At 50.7% G+C, this 16335-nt stretch overlaps 1 protein-coding gene across 1 annotated transcript in view; it reads left to right on the top strand.

Annotated features, from left to right (window-relative positions):
• LOC137457318 (protein Aster-B-like) overlaps window positions 1–16335 on the top strand; it is a 176594-nt gene that overhangs the window by 124129 nt on the left and 36130 nt on the right. The window contains 3 exon segments of the mRNA XM_068169179.1: window positions 5862–5885; window positions 8526–8546; window positions 10079–10102. Of these exon segments, the coding sequence (XP_068025280.1) occupies window positions 5862–5885; window positions 8526–8546; window positions 10079–10102 (69 nt within the window).

Below are 16335 nucleotides of genomic sequence, written 5' to 3'. Positions count from 1 at the left end.
CCCTTCCCTCCCCCACCCCCCCCCCGTGTGATGTAAATATTAAAGATCAGTGATTCCAGCTGAACCCAGCTTAACCCTGGTAGAACAGACCTGTCCCCAATGAATTGTGAGAATTCATGGGCTCACTCTGAACGGTGCTAAGTAGGAGGTCCCCCTGGGGCTGCTTGGATCGGAGATAAGCTCCTGGGAGGTTTGGAGCTTGCCGCTCGGTGCTGTCCTCGGAGGAGCAGGAAAAAACCAGAGGCACAGATGGGATGCTGGACAGAGGGCCAGGCTGTTGGCATTTCCACACGTTAGAGCAGGGAGGTTAAAACCAGAATGGCTTGGATGGCTTCAGAAATCCACCAAATCAGTGCCTTGGCCTTTCCCCAGCTGCTGCCTTAGATTTGGTTCTAGGCAAGTTCTCAGGCAGCAGTGAAGTCTCCAGTGCTGGCTTACTGTTTTCTCCTTGGCCATAATGCCTCTTGTAACCAGCCTGACCTTGCATGAGTGCTGGTGTCTGCTGGAAGCTTCTTTGTGTCTGTTTTTGTTTTAGCCAGACTGTCTTGTGCTTGGTAACTGTAGCTTGGATTTAACTGCAGAGGAGGAGGACTGTGTGACTAATGTCTCAGGTGAGGTGTGAAAAGAAGTTCTATGGAAGCTGCAGGGCTGGAAGCAGCAGAGAGCCCTGAAAGGATTGCTGGTGAGTAGAGGTGTGTGGGTCAGGATAGGTTATGGGCAGGCTAGGGTAAGCTGGAGGCACTTTGCCTGAAGCATGAAGAGGTTGGTTAGGGAGAGGGACTGGTGGGAAGACGACGATGAGCAACGGATGGGTAGCGGTGCTGGGCTGGGCTTGCAGCCAGCCCCTTGCTTTGCTGAGAATAAAAACACCCCACTGTGTCTTAAGGATAGTTAGGGAAACAAGAAGGAAGTGGAGCTCGGGTGAGTTCCAGGGCGAGGAGGATGATGCACAGAGGGAAGGGGATCCCAGCATGACCTCTGCCGGCCTGCGTCAGAGCCTCCTGCCCTGCTCACTCACGGTCTGTGCACAGGGAAAGCCTCAAGCAGTGTAAAGCCTAAATCTCTTTAAATCTCTCTTCTGTGCTCCACATGCTGGCTTCCTCTGGTACGAGTGAGGAATCCCAGGCAGAATAAGCTCCCTAATTCTCCCCACACAGCTGAGTGTTCGAGACAGGGAGGGGTTAGGAACAGAGAGCTTGAGGAGAGAGATGGAAGGATCTCCTTTCCCAGCCTCTTCTCCGCTCCCCACCCATCTTCTGCAAGGAGAAGGCTCTGATTTGCCAACCTGTCTCACTGATGAAAGGGAACAGCTTGAGCCCATGAGTTTGTCGCTGTGTTTAGACAACTGCTGACAGATCTGCTTGAAGTCCCTTTGCCCAACCCTTTTCCTTTGGTGGTGTCCTTTGTCGTGCTGCAGTGCTGCCATCAGAGGGAGTGCTCCACCAGGAGTTTTTAAGCACTGGCTTACAGCTACAGCAAATCTTAGTTTGGCTTTCCCACCCCACCCCTCTTTGAGCAGTGTGGCTTGGACCAAACCACCTCTAGGTCTCCATCACTCAAAGGTTTTTACTGGCAAATGCTGCTGCTTCTAGAACAGCTTTTTGAAATGAGCAAAAAAACCCCACCCAACCTCCCCCCTTTTTTTTTTGCTGGCAGCCAACAATAAAATACACATTTTAAACTCTCTTGCTCTTCCTCAAGGATAAAATAAGTCATTTTTCCCCTCCATTGCAAATTCTTCAGGTTCTTCCCACTGTCTGTAGCTGAAAAGGAAGATCAGGGTAGGGGAAAAAGAGTTTTTCATCTAGGCCCTGGACAGCTGAGGTTGGAAGGGATCTCAGAAGGTCTCTAGTCCAAGCCCCTGCCCACAGCAGGGCTGATGTGGTTAGATTTAAGTCGGTCTCAAGTCTTGGCCAGCCACATTTTGCCAAGCTCCCAGCCTCTGGAGGTGCCATAGCCTCCTCCAGCCCCTGCTCCAGTGCTTAACCACTCTTGCTGTGAACAGCCTTTTACCTTCGATCTGAATAGAATGTCCCTGACTGCAGCTTCTGACTCTTGCACCTTGTCCTTTGAGTGTGTGATGATGAGCAGAGTTTGGCTGTGTCTTCTCACTTACCCTTCCCATTGGGGCAGATTAATCTCCAACATTGTTAGCAGGTCCTGAAATTCTGGTCCTTTAGGACAGGAGTGAGGGCTTTGGGAATCATTTCATCCATTTCTTTGGAGTGGTTTGACCACAGGCTCTCAGCAGCTGAGGTGAAGGGTGGAGAGTTTGGAAGGCCACAGACCCAGACCAAAGGGCTCTGAAAGCTCTGCCCTCCCCATGGTTCTGGGGCTGTCTTTTCCTCAGTTGCCCAATGGACTTAGGGATTCTTCTAGAGCTCTGTGGCATATTATTCACCTGTGGAAAAAAAGGGATTCCATTCCCTGGGAAGCAGCAGTCTGTAGGAGTGAGTTGTTGCCTTGCTGCTCATAAAGCTGAAACGTGGAAGCTTCTGTTGGCCATCACGGCAGCAAGGCTGAGCTGGTGTGGGACCAACTGCTGCCCATCTGCACTGGCAAGCTGGCACCTTCCAGAGCAGTGTCTGCAAACCTGAGCTCATTAACCCCAGGGGGATTTACAGGCAGCACTCTGTTAATTAAAGGCTCAGAGGAAAGTCCCCTGTTTTCAGGGAGAACTCTCTGTTTTCAGGGAGAAAACACTCATTTTCAGGAGGAAACCTGCCCATTCTCAGGGGAAACCTTCCCATTTTCAGAGGAGATTCCTCATTTTCAGAGGAAACCTTCCCATTTTCAGAGGAGATTCCTCATTTTCAGGAGGAAACCTTCCCATTCTCAGAGGAAACCTTGCCATTTTCAGATGAGATTTCTCATTTTCAGAAAAACCTTCCCATTTTCAGAGGAAACCTTCCCATTCTCAGAGGAAATTCCTCATGTTCAGGAGGAAACCTTCCCATTTTCAGAGGAGATTCCTCATTTTCAGAGGAGATTCCTCATTTTCAGGAGGAAACCTTCCCATTCTCAGAGGATATTCCTCATTTTCAGAGGAAATTCCTCATTTTCAGGAGGAAACCTTCCCATTTTCAGAGGAGATTCCTCATTCTCAGGAGGAAACCTTCCCATTCTCAGAGGAAATTCCTCATTTTCAGAGGAAACCTTCCCATTTTCAGAGGAAATTCCTCATTTTCAGGAGGAAACCTTCCCATTCTCAGAGGTAACCTTCCCATTTTCAGAGGAGATTCCTCATTTTCAGGAGGAAACCTTCCCATTCTCAGAGGAAATTCCTCATTTTCAGAGGAAACCTTCCCATTTTCAGAGGAAACCTTCCCATTTTCAGAGGAAATTCCTCATTTTCAGGAGGAAACCTTCCCATTCTCAGAGGTAACCTTCCTATTTTCAGAGGAGATTCCTCATTTTCAGGAGGAAACCTTCCCATTCTCAGAGGGAACCTTCCCATTTTCAGAGGAGATTCCTCATTTTCAGAGGAAAGATCTCATTTTCAGGGAAAACTCCCCATTTTCAGAGAGAATCCCCCCATTTTGGAGGGAAAACTCTCAATTTGCAGGGAAAACTCTCAATTTGCAGGGAAAATGCCCCATTTTCAGGGGAAAAAAATCCTAATTCTCAGGGAAAATGTCCCATTTTCAGAGGAAACCTTCCCATTTTCAGGGAAAACTCCCTATTTTCAGGGAAAAAAAAATCCTAATTTTCCAGACAAAACCCCCCATTTTCAGACAATACTCCCCATTTTCAGGGAAAACTCCTCACTTTTAGGGAAAACTCCCCATTTTCAGGGAAAATTGCCCATTTCCAAAGAAAACTCCCTATTTTAAGGGGAAAAGAATCCTCATTTTCACAGAAAACTCCCCATTTTCAGGGAAAACTCTCCCTTTTCAGGGAAACCTCCCCATTTTCAGAGACATCCCTCCCCATTTTTAGAGAAGATCCCCCTGTTTTCAGGGAAAACTCCCTATTTTCAGGGAAAATTCCCCATTTTCAGGGAAAAAAATCCTAATTTTCATACAAACCTCCCCATTTTCAGGGAATATTCCCCATTTTCAGGGAAAATTCCCCATTTTCAGGGAAAAATATCCTCATTTTCAGGGAAAACTGACCATTTTCAGAGGCACCTCTCCCCATTTTTAGAGAAAATCCCCCCATTTTCAGGGAAAATTCCCTCATTTTAAGAGAAACCTTCCCATTTTCAGGGAAAAAAGACTCCCCATTTTCAGGCAAGGCTCCCCATTTTCAGGCACTACTCCCCATTTTCAGGGAAAAATTCCCATTTTCAAAGGAAATTCCCCATTTTCAGGGGAAAAAAAATCCTCATTTTCACAGAAAACTCCCCATTTTCAGGGAAAACTCCCCCATTTTCAGGGAACATTTCCCTGTTTTCAGGGAGTATTCCCCATTTTCAGAGAAAAATATCCTCATTTTCAGGGAATATTTCCCATTTTCAGAGGCACCCCTCCCCATTTTTAGAGAAACCTCCCCATTTTCAGGGAAAATTTCTCATTTTCATAGAAAACTCCCCATTTTCAGGGAAAAAAAAAATCCCCATTTTCAGGGAAAAAATCCTAATTTTCATACCTCCCCATTTTCAGGGAAAAAAATTCTACTTCTTATACAAAACTCCCCATTTTCAGGGAAAATTCCCCATTTTCAGGGAAAAAAATCTACTTTTCATACAAAACTCCCCATTTTCAGGGAAAAAATCCTAATTTTCCATACAAAACTCCCCCTTTTCAGGGAAAATTCCCCATTTTCAGGGAAAAAAATCCTAATTTTCCTACCAAATTCCCCATTTTCAGGGAAGACTCCCTGATTTCAGAGAAACCTTCCCAATTTCAGGGAATAGTCCCCATTTTCAGGGAAACCTTCCCGTTTTCAGGGAAAATTAACATTTTCAGGGAAAATTCCCTATTTTCAGGGGAAAATCCTAATTTTCAGGGGAAATTCCCAATTTTCTGGGAAAATTTCCCATTTTCGGGGGGGGGGGGAAATATTAATTGTCAGACAAAACTCCCATTTTCAGGGAAAACTCCTTCTTTTCAGGGAATATTCCCCATTTTCAGGGAATATTCCCCATTTTCAGGGAAAACTCCCTATTTTCAGAGAAACCTTCCTATTTTCAGGGAAAATTCCCAATTTTCAGGGGAAAATCCTAATATTCAGGGAAAACTCCCCATTTTCTGGGAAAATTTCCCATTTTCAGGCAATACTCCCCATTTTCAGGGAAAATTTCTCACTTTCAGGTAAAACTCCCCATTTTCAGGTAAAACTCCCCATTTTCAGGGAATGCTCCCCATTTTCAGGTAAAACTCCCCATTTTCAGGGAAAACTCCCCATTTTCAGGCAAAACTCCCCATTTTCAGGGAATGCTCCCCATTTTCAGGGAAAACTCCCCATTTTCAGGCAAAGCTCCCCATTTTCAGGCCATACTCCCCATTTTCAGACAAAACTCCCCATTTTCAGGCAATGTTCCCCATTTGCAGGGAAAGCTCCTTATTTTCAGGTAATGCTCCCCATTTTCAGACAAAACTCCCCATTTTCAGGCAATACTCCCCATTTTCAGGCAATGCTCCCCATTTTCAGACAAAACTCCCCATTTTCAGGCAATGCTCCCCATTTTCAGGCAATGCTCCCCATTTTCAGGCAGTGCTCCCCCACTTTCCCCTTCCTCCAAGACTCCTGAGTTCTTCCTGCTTCTGGCCCCCCCATAACCCTGAACTGTGCTCCTGTGGCAAGGTCTCTGGCGAGCAGTCACAGCTTTCCCCCCCGCTCTGTGCGCAGCTCCCTCCCTCTGTTGCTTGCTTCCTTCTCTCTTGCTCAGTTCTAATGCTTATGGTTTCTTTTTCCAGTATGACAGACTTAACCTGCTCAAAGTAAGGATTTTGGTTTTCCTTTTTTTTTTCCCCTTGCCTTTTCCTCCCCCTCCCTTCCCCCTCCATTATCCTCTCTCTTGATTTCTCCCAGTTCACATCTTCCTCCGTTCTGATTCCCAGGGAGTTAAAGCCAACCAACCAAACCAAGGGGAAGAAAATGGAAGGTGGATTTAAGGACTCGGATGCTCTCCCTTCTCTTTGGGCTTCCTCTGCCTGCAAAGCAGGGCTCAGGGAGAAGGAATCTCCCTGTGGTGGAAGCAAAAGATGAGGCTTGGAGGCATTGAGGTGTGGAAGGGCTTAAGCAAGGAGGAGCTGGGGAGCTCTGCAGGTTGGGGAAATTCAAATGTGAAGGGCTGGGGGGGGGTGAAAAAATGAAGTTCCTGCAATGCAAGCAGCAGAGGGGAATGAAATCCTGAGAGCACAGCGTGTGCACTCTCATTTAGAAGGCACAGTGACAGCAGTGGCTCTGTTTTGTCTGTGCCAATTATAGCTGGCTAATGAATTTCTTTCCCCAGGAGTTTTTCTCCTTTCTGCTCATTAAGGCAGCCAGATGGCAAAACAAAGCTGCAGGAAAAGCACTCCCATCTTGGAGCCTCTGCTCCTGAGGACAAGGTGCAGTGGATGTGGATTAAGATTAATTCCCTCTGATTTTTTTGGGGGGGTTTTAGTAGAGGTTGAATTGCATAAGGCCTTTCCCCATGGCCTACTTGCAGAGAAGGATCCTTTATGAATGGAGGCTATGGCCAGGCATGGAAAAGTGTAGGAATCAGGAGGAGATTGCTCTGGCTAGCTGAGCAGCCATCTGGTGTAGGCAGTTCTTCAGCTCAGAGCCTTTCCTCAGCAGCTGAGATGTTCCTCTTGTGAACACCAAGCATTGGTTCTTTGGCCTCTGGCGTGCTCTGGGTTTGCTGTGGGGGTTTGCTTTGGGGAGCAGTGCAGTGAAACTGCAAGAGATCCTGCAGAAATGAGGTCCAGGTGGCAGTGAGGTTGTCTGCTGGGATGGCATTTAGAGTCATACAATGCATTGGGAAGGAACCCTCCACGGTCCACTTGTCCAACCCTGCTGCACTCAGCAGGGACAGCTCCAACTGGAGCAGGCTGCTCAGGGCCCCACCAAGTTTGACCTTGAATATCTTCCAGGGATGAGGCCTCAACCACATCCCTGGGCAACCTGTTCCAGTGTTTCCCCACCCTGTTCTGCAGAACTTCTCCTGATGTCCAACCTAAATCTGCCCTGCTCCAGTTTCAAACCATTGCCTCTCATCCCATCACTGCAGGCCCTTGTAGGCAGCCCCTCCCCAGCCTTCCTGTAGCTCCCCTAAGGTTCCTGTGACTATTGAGCTTAGCTCCCTGAGTGAAGCCTCCACAGGCTCTGTGTCAGGTTGGAGAGCTTTATGGTTTCCTTCCTTCTCTAAAGCTGTGAACAACACTCCCTGACCAAGGTCAGAAGTGAGCTGAGCTCAAAGAAAGGAATGTGGTGAAATATTGCTTCTGTCCTTGTCTGTTAGCCTTGCCTCCCCCAAGTGTAATGCAGAGCTGCTGCTGAGAGAGGGGATAGGCACAGCTCTGTGGCTGCTGGCACCCCTTGGGGCTGTAGCTGCCCATCAGTGCTGGTGAAAGTCTACAGTGCCCCCAGGCTTCATTGCCCTGAGGTAAATCCCCCCCCTAAAGTGTGGTGGGGAATGTGTAGACTTTGCCAGCTCTGCTCAGTGTCCTGCCAATGGAAAGCCAGCCTTGGCTGGAGGAGGAGGAGGAGTGTGAAGCTTCTCTCTTCCTCTCTCTGTGTGCAGCTGAACCTCACCTCCAGCCACAACCTGCCAAGTGTGACTTTCCAAGCTGAGCTTCTTCCTGTGTGACGTGTGGCCTGTCCTCTCCAACCATCTGAGATGCCAGGATGAGGGCAGCAGATACAAATCCAAACCACCTCTGTGTGTGTGTGTGTGTGTGTGTGTGTGTGACTGATGCAAAACTCTCTGCACTGAAAATGTGGGGGGGAAAAAAGAATACCCCAACCCCCCAGCTTGTTGGTTTGTATTGTTTTGGTTTGGTTTTGCTTAGCTTTTCTTCTGCAGTTTCTCTGCCTCCTGTATGTGGCTCCCTTGAGAAATTCCAAGTGGTGTTCCTGCCTCCTGGGAGTTTCATAGAGTCTCAGAATGCTCTGGGTTGGAAGGGAGCTTAAAGATCACCCTGCAGCCCCTCTGCCACGGGCAGGGACACCTTCCCTCTGGACCAGGTTGCTCAAGGCCTTGATTTCTTTGAGGGCTTCTTTGCACGCTGTGATGTTTGCAGCCCAGGCCAGCAGAGGTGGAAGATGGAAGCCTCTGGCAGAAAGGGGCTGGCCACGGCTCTCAGAAGTGACCAGGTGGCCACTGCTGGCCTGCTGAAGCCCTTCCAGCATGTGTCTGTGCACGTGGACATGCACACCTTAGCCTGGCTCCTGTTATGGGCTGGTGCTTCTGGAGTTCTTCCTGTGACTGGCACTAACTTGGTTAGACCTCGCTGGGAAACCCTCTGAAAGCTTCCCTTTGATCCCACTTTGGCTCCACCAAGCAGAGTGGACCTTGTTGCTCTGTCCTGCTTTCTGTTGGATGCTGAGATCTCTGTGCTGACTAATGCTTCTCTTTTATTTTGTCCTTACAGAAAAGCCAGAGTTGGTATAATGTAAGTACTCCAGTTTCTCTTGTCCCTGGGTGAATATGGGCTGAGGTGGGGGCAGGGGTGGGCAGAGGTGCAAAGGGGCTTTGCAGTGGCACTGTTGGGGCACGCTGAGCACCTCCAGACAGAGGAGGTGGAAGTGGCTCAGAGCTGGCTCAAGGAGGACTGACATCCTGAGGGAAAGGATGCCAGAGCTAGAGAGCAGAAGCTGTGTCCTTTCAGTCACTCCTCTGATGGTCTCCACATCCTGTACCTTGCAGCTGCACCAGCAGAGCGGTGCTGGGTGTGGTGCTGGGTGTGGTGCCAGAGCTGCCACCCTGCAGACCCTTTGCATCTCTCAGGGTGGTGTGGGGCCAGAGAGGAATTGTTCCTGCTGACCTGACAGGATCACAAACCACCTCTTGCTTGTGCCAGGCTCTGGTTTCCTGCTCTGCAAGCACAAGTGGCAGTGGTTTGGCCCAGTCAGGGTCACTTCTGAACCCCTACCCCTCGAGCTCTCTGAAGTAGATGCCAGCAGTGCTGTGATTTTGTGGGCAGCCATTCCTTGTTCAGCACCAGGTCCTGCAGCCTGAGGTGTCAGAACCAGGGATGTTGGCTGATGCAGCATGGTCAGGTGTGGCAGGAGCATGAGAGGCAGCCTTGGTGACTTGCTGTGTGTCAGCAGCAGCAGGACAGGAGGAGAACTGATCTCAGAAGCAGAGAGAAGCAGAGGGGCAATAGCATTAAGATTGAAGCATAAACCATGGTGGGAAAGCTGGTGGAGAGGGGCAGAGAAGCATGGAGAGGGGCAGTTAAGTATGGAGAGGGGCAGGGAAGCATGGAGAGGAGTAGAGAAGCATGGAGGGGGGCAGGGAAGCATGGAGAGGAGTGGAGAAGCATGGAGGGGGGCAGGGAAGCATGGAGTGGGGCAGGGAAGCATGGAGAGAGGCAGGGAAGCATGGAGAGGAGCGGAGAAGCATGGAGGGGGACAGTTAAACATGGAGTGGGACAGAGAAGCATGGAGAGGGACAGTTAAACATGGAGGGGGACAGAGAAGCATGGAGAGGGGCAAATAACCATGGAGAGGGGCAAGAAAGCATGGAGAGGAGCAGAGAAGCATAGAGAGGGGCAGAGAACCATGGGGAGGGGCAGGGAAGTGTGGAGAGGGACAGCTGAACATGGAGAGAGACAGCTGAACATGGAGAGGGGCAGGGAAGCATGGAGAGGGGCAGCTAATCATGGAGAGGGGCAGAGAAGCATGGAGAGGGGCAGGGAAACATGGAGAGGGGCAGGGAAACATGGAGAGGGGCAGGGAAGCATGGAGAGGGGCAGCCTGGGCAGGTGAGGTCCAAGCAGGCTGCTCTGGAGATGGGAACCCGTGGCCTCAGCTGAAGGTGACTTTTTGCTGCTGGGCTAGAGGTGCTTCTGCCCTTAGCTGCTGAGATCCCTACCCTGCTGCATGATGCTTTGCTGTGGTCTGCTTCTGTGGGTCTCTTGTGTTTTCATGTCCTCTCTATCTTATCTTTCTGTTCTCTTGTTTCTCCTCCCTGTATTTTCAGCATGAGAGACAGTACATCCGCAGAGTAAGCACTGGCTGCTTGGGTTGTGGGGTTTGCACCCTGTGGTTCCTTCTCCCCTTTCCCCCCCCAGTTACTGTCCTTTAGAAAACCAAACCAAGCCATGGGGGTAGAGTAGAGACATTTCTGGCCAGATAAAAGCACCAATGCAATGTGGGAATAGGGATGGGCTGCAGACTCCAGGAAGGTCATCAACCCCACTTGGAAGTGTTGCCATTTGAGATCTGCTTGGTATTGTTGCCCTTCTTTGCCAGCTCCTTCCAGGCAGGATTTTCCTGGGATTTGGACCATTCTATCATCCCTTTCTCCACTGAGAGCAGCTCTAGAAAGGAATCTCTGGAAGCTACCCCTTCACAAATTTCCTTCCCCCACTTGGATTTTGCTCTGCTCAGAGCAAACCCCCTCCACACTCTGCCAGTGCAGTGCCAGGCACTGGACAGACACAAACCAACCCCACAGCTCTGGCCTCAAAAGAGCCTGGAAGCCCACAGGGCATTGGTGCTCCCAGTGCCAGCTTTCTAAGATGGCTTCAGTCCTTGCTGCTTTTACCTGGTCTTTTTGTCCTTGTAGCACTCCATTCTTCTTTCCCACTTGGAACCCTTCCTTTTCCCCCTCCTGGATTCCTTTTTCTTCCCTTAAGGTGCTGTCAACTGCTCTGGCTTTGTGTGTTCTCCTTTTGATCCTACCAGTGCTTTTTTCTGGGGGGGGGGAATTGACATCCCTACCACATTGAGAAGTGGGAGGAAAGAGGTGAACCAAGGTCATGGCTGGGTTTGACAGGCCTGGCCTTCCTTGGGTCTTGTTGTGCTTTCTCTGCTCTGCTTTCCAGAGGACAAATGCAGAGTGGTCCAGGTGCAGTGTGAGGAGATTTGGGGCTATAAATATCCTGTGATGCTCAACCTTCTGGGGTTTGCTGTGTGGTCACGGCCTGGTGGTGGAAGAGCAAACCATCACAGGGCTGGCAGTGGAAAGAGAAGGTCCCTGAGGGGTTTTCCATGCCTTGAAGTGGGGAGCTGCAGCCTCTGGTTTAGAAGAACTGGTTTTGATGTGGAGTAAAACTCAAGCTTCTGGGTCTGCTGTGGTTTAGGCACCACCCATCCATGCTCAGCCCCTCAGGATGCAGTTTGCTGTGTGTCTGCTTTGGCCTTCTGTGTTTCCAGGATGAATCCTTGTGATGGGGTTATTGAAACACTGATTTCAAGGTAGAAAAGAGGAGAGCTCAAATCCAAACCTTCTCCATGCTCTTGGTTACTGAGACAGAGGTGTGACTTGCTCTGTGGAGCTGATGTGCTTGGAGAGGTGGGAAGTGTGTCTTGGAGAGGTGGGAAGTGTGTCTTCCACTCCCATGATGAGTGGAGGAGGAGGTCCTGCTGGCTCTGGGGGTGGTAGGAAGACCACAAATTGGTAGAAGGAACTTGTAGCCCAGCAGATGTGATGGAAATCAGAGGCAAACTGGAGATGGCTCTGCTGCCAAGGGTAGAAAGCTGTCTCCATTGTTCTTCTTCTCCCTGGGTTGGCTGAGGGGCCCCAGTTCTGAGCATGGAGGAGCTCAGGTTTTGTGTCTTGGGCTCAGTGTCCAGTTGGGGCCCTGAGCCTGCCATGGTTTTTTTGTACCTAATTCTCTCTCAGTTGGACTCTTCACCTTTCTGCTTCACTCACTGCCCTAAGTCAGAGTGTGTGGCTCCAGTTTTCCACAGCATTTCTAGCTGGCACTGCCTAGCAAGGCTTGCTGCTGTGATCCCAGGCAGCAGGGGGATCTGCAGAGCATGCTTGTGGAACAGAGAGGAAGATGAGCTTAGAGAAGTCAGGGCTGAGAGCAGGGAAGAGAGAAGATTTGGGTCTGTCTGTGAGCTTTTCATTTTGCTGGTTAGATCCCAAAGCCTGCCCTGGTCAGGACTTCATAGAATGTTAGGGGTTGGAAGATCTGGAGATCATCCAATCCAATCCCCCTGCCAGAGCAGGGTCACCCAGGGTAGGGCACCCAGGAAAACATCCAGGTGGGTTTGGGAAGTCTCCACAGCAGGAGACTCCACAACCTCTCTGGGCATTCAGTTCTAACCCCCTGCCATGGGCAGGGACACCTCCCACCAGCCCAGGTTGTTCAAGGCCTCATCCAGCCTGGCCTTGAACACCCCCAGGGAAGAAGCATCCACAGCCTCCCTGGCTCTCCCCACCCTCACTCTCAACAATCTCTTCCTCAGCTCCAGTCTGAGTCTTCCCTCTCCCAGCTCAAAGCCATTGCCTCTTGTCCTGGCACTCCCAGCCCTTGGAGACCTTATAGATAGCAGAGTGGAGTCACAGAATGCACCTTGATGGTGGAGGAGGGAAACTCAGCTGTTGGAAGAACTCCCTATGAAGACAAAGAGAGAGGAATAGTGCAGCATTTTAGAGGGAACATCAGAAGCAGCTCTCCCAGGTGTGGCAGCCTGGGTGAGTCAGCAGCAGGAGGGTTTGTGGCAGCCTGCTGCAGAGTTAGGAGGGTGCTGAACAGCCAGCCTGAGCTCTCTGGAATTCAGTGCCAGGCATCTCTGCACTGCCAGGCATCATTCTGTCCAGCTGGTCCTCATTGTCTCTTCAGGTGGTTCTCATCCCCCAGGTCTGTCCTGAGCAGCTCTGCTATGAGGAGAGGCTGAGGGAGCTGGGGGTGTTCAGCCTGGAGAAGAGAAGACTCTGGGGGGACCTTAGAGCTGCCTGCCAGTACCTGAAGGGATCCTGCAGGAAGGCTGGAGGGGGACTTCTCATGAGGGTGTCTAGAGACAGGCCAAGGGGGAATGGTTTTGAGCTGAGTAGGTTTGGAAGAAGTTCTTCAGTATGAGGGTGGTGAGACACTGGCACAGGTTGCCCAGGGAGGCTGTGGCTTCCTCCTCCCTGGGGGTGTTCAAAGCCAGGTTGGGTGAAGCCATGAGCAAGCTGTGCTGGTGGGAGGTGTCCCTGCCCATGGCAGGGGGTTGGAGCAGATGATCTCTGAGGTCCCTTCCAACCTAAGCCATTGTTTGATTCCTCACCCCTCCAGGTTTGCAGTGGTTTCTGTGGATGGAAAGGTTGGGGCAGATGATCCTTGGGGTCCCTTCCCAGCTGGCATTCTGGGATTCTGTGTCTCAAGGCACTAAATTACAACTGAACTTGTGGTGATGCTTAGGTGATGATGAACTTAAATCCACTTTCCCCCCCACAATGGCCAGTGGCTGCTTGGAAGCTCCTTCCTCTGCTCTTCATTCACTTTTAAAAGGACAACAAAAGAAAAAGAGGAGAAAAGGCTGAGAGCTGAGCTCAAGTTTGGAAGAACCCCTGAGGGACAGGTGGCTTTGGTGGCATCTCTCAGCAGCCCTGCTGTCAGTGGGCTATCAGCTCTCCCACCCAAGCAGGGAATGTGTTCTGCACTCTGCTCCTTGCCAGAAGCAATGTGAAGCTTCCCCAAAGAGTTAAGAGAGTGGCCATCAGTCATGGAAAGTGGGGGAGGTTTTCCTTCCCCCTTTGCTCTCTGCCTCTTGCCATCTGCCCTCCTCAGCTCTCAGCTGTGATGTGCTGTACAAGACTGGAGCCCCTATGACAAGAGGGATCTGGAGGGGCTGGAAGGTGTCCAGAGCAGGGCCAGGAGGAGGAGCAGAGGGCTGGAGCTGCTCTGCTGTGAGGACAGACTGAAGGAGTTGGGGCTGTTCAGTCTGCAGAACAGAAGGCTTCCAGGTGACCTCATTGTGGCCTTCCAGGATCTGAAGGGGGCTCCAAGAAGGCTGGGGAGGGACTGCTCAGGATCTCAGGCAGTGCTAGGACTAGGGGGAATGGAATGAAGCTGGAGGTGGGGAGATTGAGGCTGGAGGGGAGGAGGAAGTTCTTTCCCATGAGAGTGGTGAAGCCCTGGAATGGGTTGTGCAGGGAGGTGGTTGAGGCCCCAGCCCTGGAGGTGTTTGCAGCCAGGCTGGCTGAGGCTGTGGCCAGGCTGATGTAGTGTGGGGTGTCCCTGCCCATGGCAGGGGGGTTGGGACTGGCTGATCCTTGTGGTCCCTTCCAACCCTGACTGATACTGTGATACTGCACCTTTCTCAGCTCCCAACTTCCCTGTCCCATCCCCCAGCAGGTTGTGGGAGGCTTTGTTTATGCCTTATCAGGGAGCTGTCCCCATGGGGAGTCATCCTTCTTTCCCCACTTCCTCCACCCTTCCAGTGCCATCCTGCCCTGTCTCCCTCTGTTTGCAGTAGGGTTAATGTTTGCTCTCTCTGGTGACTGGTGCCATTCATCTCTGCAGTGGAGCTGGGTGGGTGTGGAGACAGAAGCATCCTGGTGGGGTTTGTTTTGGTTTGGAAGTCATCCCATGGGCACTTTCCAGCTAAGAGGCCACTCAGTGGAGCAGTGCAGGTAGCTCATGGATGTCTCTGGTCCTAATTCTTCATAGGGTCATAGGCTCATGGAATGGGTTGGGTTGGAAGGGACCTTCAAGATCATCCAGTCCCAAACCCCTGCCTTGGGCAGGGACACCTCCCACCAGCACAGCTTGCTCACAGCCACATCCAGCCTGGCCTTGAACACCTCCAGGCAGGGGACAGACACAGCCTCCTTGGGCAACCTGTGCCAGAGTCTCCCCACCCTCACTCTCAAGAGTTTCTTCCTCATCTCCAGTCTCAATCTCCTCTCTCCCAGCTCAAAGCCATTGTCCCTCATCCTGCCACTCCCAGCCCTTGTCCAAAGCCTTGAACACCTCTAGGTGTTTCTAGGGCATTCTTTGTTGTTCCTAGGCTACAGAAACCCTGTTTGGTGTTCACTCATCTTGGGGTGGCTTCCAGCCCTGAGGGAGGATGTTCTGCTTCCTTCCAACAGGTCTAAGTGGAGAGATCTGTCTGCTCCCTGGCACCAGCAATGCATTAGTGGTGCAGCTGGAGCAGCCAAAGGCTTGGCAGCTCCTCCTGGAGTCCCTGGCCCTGGAATGGAGCAGTGGCTTTGCAGAGGTTTGCCTGGTTGCTTGCTTGGGGGTTTCTTGCTAGGGGGTTTCTTGGTTGAAGTTTTCTTGGCTGGGGTTTTCTTGGTTGGGGTTTTCTTGGCTGGAATTCTCTTGGCTGGGGTTTTCTTGGTTGGGGTTTCCTTGGTTGGGGTTTTCTTGGCTGGAATTCTCTTGGCTGGAATTCTCTTGGCTGGAATTCTCTTGGCTGGGGTTTTCTTGTTTGGGGTTTCCTTGGTTGAGGCTTTCCTGGGGTTTTCTTGGTTGGAGTTTCCTTGGCTGGGGTTTTCTTGGTTGAGGTTCTTTTGGTTGGGGTTTTCTTGGTCGAGGTTCTCTTGGTTGGGGTTCTCTTGGTTTGGGGTTTCTTTGGCTGAGGTTTCCTTGGTTGGGGTTTCCTTGGTTGGGGTTTCCTTGGCTGGGGTTTTCTTGGATGATATTTTTGGTTGGGGTTTCCTTGGTTGAGGTTTTGTTGGGGTTTCCTTGGTTGGGGTTTCTTTGGCTGAGGTTTCCTTGGTTGGGGTTTTCTTGGTTGGGGTTCACCTTGGTTGGGGTTTCCTCGGTTGAGGTTTTCCTGGGGTTTTCTTGGTTGGGGTTTTCTTGGTTGGGGTTTTCTTGGTTGGGGTTCTTTTGGTTGAGGTTTTCTTGGTTGGGGTTCTCTTGGTTGGAGTTTCCTTGGCTGGGGTTTTCTTGGTTTGGGGTTTCCTTGGTTGGGGTTTTCTTGGTTTGGGGTTCTCTTGGTTGGAGTTTCCTTGGCTGGGGTTTCCTTGGTTTGGGGTTTTCTTGGCTGGGGGTTCTTGGTTGGGGTTTTCTTGGTTGGGGTTTCCTTGGTTGAGGTTTTGTTGGGGTTTCCTTGGTTGGGGTTTCTTTGGCTGAGGTTTCCTTGGTTGGGGTTTTCTTGGTTGGGGTTCACCTTGGTTGGGGTTTCCTCGGTTGAGGTTTTCCTGGGGTTTTCTTGGTTGGGGTTTTCTTGGTTGGGGTTTTCTTGACTGGGGTTTTCTTGGTTGGGGTTCTCTTGGTTGGGGTTTCCTTGGTTGAGGTTTTGTTGGGGTTTCCTTGGTTGGGGTTTCTTTGGCTGAGGTTTCCTTGGTTGGGGTTTTCTTGGTTGGGGTTCTCTTGATTGGGGTTTCCTTGGTTTGGGGTTTTCTTGTCTGGGGTTTTTCTGGTTGGAGTTTCCTTGGTTGGGGTATCCTTGGCTGAAATTGTCTTGCTTTGGAGTTTTCTTGGTTGGAATTTTCTTGGTTTGGGGTTTCCTTGGTTGGGGTTTCCTTGGTTGAGGTTTTCTTGGTTGAGGTTTTCTTGGTTGGGGTTT

The sequence above is a fragment of the Melanerpes formicivorus genome, unplaced genomic scaffold, assembly GCF_026170545.1.
Source record: "Melanerpes formicivorus ecotype bairdi unplaced genomic scaffold, bMelFor1.0.p_v2 SCAF_167, whole genome shotgun sequence".
In the NCBI taxonomy this organism is placed as follows: Eukaryota; Metazoa; Chordata; class Aves; order Piciformes; family Picidae; genus Melanerpes; species Melanerpes formicivorus.
The sequence above is the reverse complement of the archived record's forward strand: the minus strand, read 5'-3'. Positions and strand labels throughout refer to the sequence as shown.